Raw genomic sequence first — 6,132 nt, forward strand, 5'->3', positions numbered from 1 at the left:
AAAAAGCTACAATGAGATATCACCTCACACTGGTCAGAATACCCATCATCACAAAATCTACAAACAATAAATGCTGGAGAGGGTGTGGAGAAAAAGCAACCTTCTTTCATTGTTGGTAGGAATGTAAATTGATACAGCCATTGTGGCAAACAGTATGGAGCTTCCTTAAAAAGCTAAAAATAGAATTACCATACGACCCAGCAATCCCACAACTGGGCATATACCCAGAGAAAACCATAATTCAAAAAGACACATGCACCCCAGTGTTCATTGCAGTACTATTTATAATAGCCAGGGCATGGAAACAACCTAAATGTCCATTGACAGAGGAATGGATAAAGAAGATGTGGTACATATATATACAATGGAATATCACACAGCCATAAAAAGGAACGAAATTGGGTCATTTGCAGAGACATGGATGGACCTAGAGGCTGTCATACAGAGTGAAGTCAGTCAGAAAGAGAAAAACAAATATCGTATATTAATGCATATTTGGAATCTGAAAAAATTGGTATAGATAATCTTATTTACAAAGCAGAAATAGAGACACAGATGTAGAGAACAAACGTATGGATACCAAGGGGGAGGGGGTGGGATGAATTGGGAGATTGGGATTGACATATATACACTATTGATACTATGTATAAAATAGATAACTAACGAGAACCTGCTGTATAGCACAGGGACCTCTACTCAATGCTCTGTGGTGACCTAAGTGGGAAGGAAGTCCAAAAAAGAGGGGATATGTGTATATGTATAGCTGATTCACTTTGCTGTACAGTAGAAACTAACACAACATTGTAAAGCAACTATACTCCCATAAAATTTTTTTTAAAAAGAAAAAGAAAAAGAAACAGGCTGTGCAAAACACTAGGGTCCTTTTCCCAGTTACCCAGGAGAACTATGATACCATCAGCTGGGGGCAAGGGTCTGAGCAGTCAGCTTCTGACTATGGGGCTCACCCTCCCCCAGCCCAGAGTAATATATCACAGCAAAAATCTGGGGGCATAACCCTGAAGGGGAAACTGGACCCAGAGGAAGCAGAAGGGACTGCCACAGCAGGAAGAAAAAGGCCCATTCCAAACAGGAAATCAAATAGGGTGGAAAGAGGTCGTGCTCCAGCCCGGCAGAGGCATGCTGTGTCCACCTTCGCCAGGGGTATGAAGACTTATCAGAAGGCCATTGTCGACCTTAAAAGTAGTTCCTCTTTTAGACAGCAATTTGGCAGTATCTTTTTTTAACGCTCACTCTCTTTCAGCTACTTTATGCTGCTAAGATGGTACCCTACAGGTACAAGCTCACTGTAACTTACAAAGCAGCAAGTTTACTCCAAAATATTACATAAAATAATTCTTGCTAAAGCATTTTATGTAAAAGAAAAAAACTGGTAACATTAATGTTCATCAAGAGAGGACTAGTTAAATAAATTGTAGTTCATTACAGTTCATCCCTATGATGCAGCAGACAAAAAGAGTAAGATGTAGCCATACACAAGGGTCTGCCAAGAACTCCAAGATATTGCACTAAGTTAAAAAAAAAATTTTTTTTAAGTATAATGAGTACAGAAGGCTTCTATTTGTGTAAGTTAAAAAGCGTAATATATACATATTTTGTAGGGATACCCAAGAGAGTGCCCTGCTCCCTTAAGAGGGGCTGGGAGAAGATCAGCTGAGCATTTTACACCTTATGTCCTGTTTGAAACTTTTATCACGGATACAAGTTGCTTTTATTGAATACATTCTCTAAAGTTTTAAAATAATCGTATAGAAATATGTCTGCTTACACGGAGTTGTTCAGAATATACTGCTAAGATTTTTTTTAGGCTGGAAAACATACACGTGGAATGAAAAAGACTGGGAAAGCTATACACCAGGGCGCTGCCCATGACTCCATCTGGGTAGGATTGTGGTGCTTTTCCTGCTCTTTCTGCCTGTCGGCTGCTTCTGTAATAATCACAGGTGGTTTTGTATTAAGATAGCAATAACAATAGCAATAATAATAAAAACAGAAAAAGAAAGCTCATCTTAGAGAAGGAAGAGGAACAGAATTGAGGCACAGCTTGGGGCTATGGACAACTGAAGGCAGAGGCCAGCTGGCCAGAGACTAGGGAAGAGGGGGAGGCAGGACATACCCAGCTGTGTATCTGCATACAGAGAAACCACAATCAGAAGCTCTGGAAATGGTCCTCCTCCCCCAAAGTGCACGCAGTCTGCAGCAGGGGCAGTGGTGGTGACCTGAGGAGTCCCATCTCTCCACCAGGTCCCAGCTCTGAGGCTCTCTTACTACAGACGGCGTGAGTGGCAGGGAGGCTCCAGAGCACGGCCCTGGGTGGCACCTACTTCGCAGGGGGCTCTCCTCCCTGTCCCCCTGACCCCGAAACCATCCTGGAAACAAGGCAGGATGAACTACTCCCATCAGAGAGAGAAGAAAACAGGCCTAGGGCCACTCAGCTCCAAAGTGTTGGCTGGTGTGACCCCTGGTTCTGATCTGGAGGGTCTCCTCGTAGTCTGTGGGCTAAAATACCTCCTAACTCGAGGCATAGGGCCAGGGAAGCCTGTGACCGCAGGGGCTGACACTGCCCCTTGTGTGTGACTCTGGCCGGTACCCACACCCCCACAGTTAAGATGGGACGAGGTGGCTGCTCTGTCTCAGCAGGCAGCAATGGCAGAGCCGCCAGGTTCCATCTCAAGTCAATAGGTGCAAGATCAAAGACACAAAGCAGGCCCACAGCAGTGGGTGGGTGCGAGGGAGTGAGCACAGATAATCATGTTTTACTTCCTTCTCTAAGCACTGCACCGTGTGAAGTCTTACCTTCACACTGCTTCTTCTGTCCTCTCCTCATGGTCTCACCAACCTCTGAGTTAACACTACCTTAAAAATACGATTTTCGGGCTTCCCTGGTGGCGCAGTGGTTGAGAGTCCGCCTATGGATGCAGGGGACGTGGGTTTGTGCCCCGGTCCGGGAAGATCCCACATGCCGCAGAGCGGCTGGGCCCGTGAGCCATGGCCGCTGAGCCTGCGCGTCTGGAGCCTGTGCTCCGCAACGGGAGAGGCCACAGCAGTGAGAGGCCTGCGTACCGCAAAAAAAAAGAAACAAATACGATTTTCATTTTCCCTGCTGCGCACAGCTGACGGCTGCAAAGAAAACTATCCAGGAGCTGGTCCCAGGCTCCACAGAAGGCCTGAACGACAGGCAGAAGGCTCTCAGCCCTAAGTCACGCTGACCGAGACAGGGAAAGGAGGAGGACTCACGCGTGCAGTGAGGGGGCTGCCTCCACGTGCTCCTGGGAGGCAGCCTCCCAAGGGGGAAGAGAAGATATCCACGTCTCACTTCTCCACCCCAAGATGACTAAACACCCCACATCTAGCAGAGACAGCTGGCCGTCTGTCTACACTGCTTGGTTGTTGGGATTTGGTAACTGCATGGCACAGACTTCGAGGCTCACACTTCCGATGGAAAATGCCAGCTCTAGCCACCAACACTCCACAGTTACTGATTCACGGAGCCACCCTACGTCCAAACTGGGCCTGGAAGCCACAGAATGTAGCAGTTAAAAACATGGCTCTGGAGTAAACACTGTCTGGGTTTGAATCCTGTCTCTGTCTTTTCCAAATGACCTCAACAAATTACTTCACCCCTCTGTGCCTTAGTTTCCTCAGATGTTGTATGCATTAAATGCTCATAAAATGCTTAGCCTAGGATGTGACCCAAAGTAGAGCTCAGTAAACGCTAGCTAAAAGTAATTCACCAGGACACTGCCTACACACACCCACAATGCTGCAGAACCCAATCACCATGCCCAGATCAGGACCCAGGAGCACCAAGACCACGATATGTTTCCAACTGCATCCTCCCCACTCTCCCACAGGTGAGTCTCACCATCAGACAGTGAAAAGAGCAAAGGGAGAAAACACAGATTTTGAAAGTAGGGGAGAGCCAAGCCAGAAGAACCTGGGAGCCTTCGTTAAAGGTGGGGTTCGGTAACGGCCCAAACCTCAGACGACCTTGTAAGCCAAGTACAAAAGGATGTGATACCTGCTGTGTGCATGCAAGCACGTGCACTCTATAGAAGGAGAGGGCTGGGGAGGGGAGACCAGGAAGAGAGACAGAGACCTTCTGGCGTCTAAGCACTCTCCCTCTGCCACTGCACCAGCAGATGTCCACACGCTGACCTGGGCCTTGGCCAAGCTCTCAGCTCCTGCTGAAGCAAAGTCTGAACACGTCCCTCAAGAAAGTGGCTGGACTAAAGAGGGCTCCCTGAGAACAGAAAGGAAGTGGGGTACCACGCTGGGAAAGGCAGACACAGGAGGGACAGCAGAGAAACAGGAGAGTCAAGGATTAGGGCCAGGAAGAGGCAGAGGAATTCAGAATTGGGGTGACTGGGGAATGTCCTTCACAAAAATCATCATCACTGACATCATCCTAACAACTGGTCCCGTTTGTGTCCTCAGAAACAGACCTCAGGAAGAAATGAGAGTCTGTGTAGGCTCCTGGGGTCTGGGGCTTGATGAGAACAAAAAAGGATGCTGAAAAACAGAAGAAATGCTTGTTGACTTGTGGATCAAGGGGCTAACACAGCACAGGGAGCTGGCAGGTGGGCAGCCAGCAGGTCCTCAGTTAACTTCCAGACATTAGCTGGACATGAGACACAGAACAGACAGCAGCTATGCAGGCATTTGTTTGGGCAGGGGGAAGAATGAGAGGTTTTACTGCAAGGGAAGGAGGTGGCCGTGACTGAATCTATTGATTCATATGACCAGATCTGTTTCCTAGGTCACTCATGACCTTTGTCCTCAAGTTGAAATAAGTACCAATGAAGACTTCCTTCCAGCTAAACATGGTGGGCTGAACATTCATGTTCATCACTACTCCCTCCGAAAACCCCATTGAAATAGCAAGATGACAAGCTCTAGCAGGGAGAATGTCGCCAAGAAAAATAAAATGGACTCAACAGATTATCTGATATACTGAGAAGACTGTTCAGTTTATCTGTCTTACAAGAGTTAGCCGTTGTGGCAGTCACTGTGTAAAAGAAAAAGCATTTTATTAACTGCCTTACTGAATAAAAAGTTTTCTGATAAAAAACTAATTATAACTTATCTCAGCTGCAGAAATGATGTTAGAAGAATAAAGAGAGGGGAACAGTGTATGTATATGAGGGGGACGTCTATGAAAGCACAATCATTCTCCTGTGAGAAGTCAACAGATAACATCTAAAACTAGTAAATCCAAAAATAGTGGTACAAACATTTTATTTAGGTAAATAGAGGTAAATATCAGACAAAGCAGCTTTTAACTAAATCAGCACACGTATTTTAATTCTTTTAGAATTGCAGGTGAGTGGCTCTAGAGAGCAAGACTTCATGTGGAAAAGCAGAGCAGGAGACTCTTATTTATCATTATAAGCCTTGCAATAGTATTTGACTTTTCCAAATCGTGGTCATAGAACACATTGATCAAAATAGAAATTTTCCTAAATGACAAAGATTTATTTCAAGACCTCGGCCAAATTACTCTTGCCCCACGAAGTCTTCTCAGATGTCCTTCCTCTTCTCTTGTGAAAATCACTGTCTGCACCATTCATCCGACAATTAATCACATTCCACTTGGCAATGAGCTGAACTCTTCTATTGTTAATTATCTTTCCACCTGTGTCTTGTCTCCCTGACTAAATTATAACTTGTTCATAGCAGAGGGCACTTCTCATCATCTTTGAGGAGTCCACCACAAACCAGGTTATTAAATCCACAGGCTCAGAGAGGTACAGCCACCCCGCTCCCCATTACCTGCATAAGCGTTGGCCTGCTGCAGGAGGTCGGTACAGGTGTGCACGTCTGCAAACGCGCGGATACCCAGGCAATTGGTGGGATGCAACTGAGATTGCAGGAAGTCACAGCAGTTCTGGCGAACATCCATGAGCTGCAGCAAGCTGGCTGCTGGGAGCAGCACCTAGAAGAGAAGGTGACATTCTGACTTGCAGAATCCCACCGCCAGGGTCTCATCTCCCCAAAGCAGTGTTCTAATCAGACCACACCCAAGCTCAAGGTCTTTGCACGGCTCTCCACTACCTGCCCAAGTAAGTCCAAACTTCTCGGCCTAGACTTTTTTTTTTTTTTTTTTTTGGGGTA

At 46.2% G+C, this 6,132-nt stretch overlaps 1 protein-coding gene across 1 annotated transcript in view; it reads right to left on the reverse strand.

Moving 5' to 3' along the window:
- The window catches only part of KLHL3 (kelch like family member 3), a 110,541-nt gene that overhangs the window by 53,936 nt on the left and 50,473 nt on the right, over window positions 1-6,132 (reverse strand). The window contains exon 5 of the mRNA XM_007461397.1: window positions 5,791-5,953. Within this exon, the coding sequence (XP_007461459.1) occupies window positions 5,791-5,953 (163 nt within the window). The remainder of the gene's footprint in view (window positions 1-5,790; window positions 5,954-6,132) is intronic.

This window comes from Lipotes vexillifer, unplaced genomic scaffold (genome assembly GCF_000442215.2).
Source record: "Lipotes vexillifer unplaced genomic scaffold, Lipotes_vexillifer_v1.1 scaffold217, whole genome shotgun sequence".
Taxonomy (NCBI): Eukaryota; Metazoa; Chordata; class Mammalia; order Artiodactyla; family Lipotidae; genus Lipotes; species Lipotes vexillifer.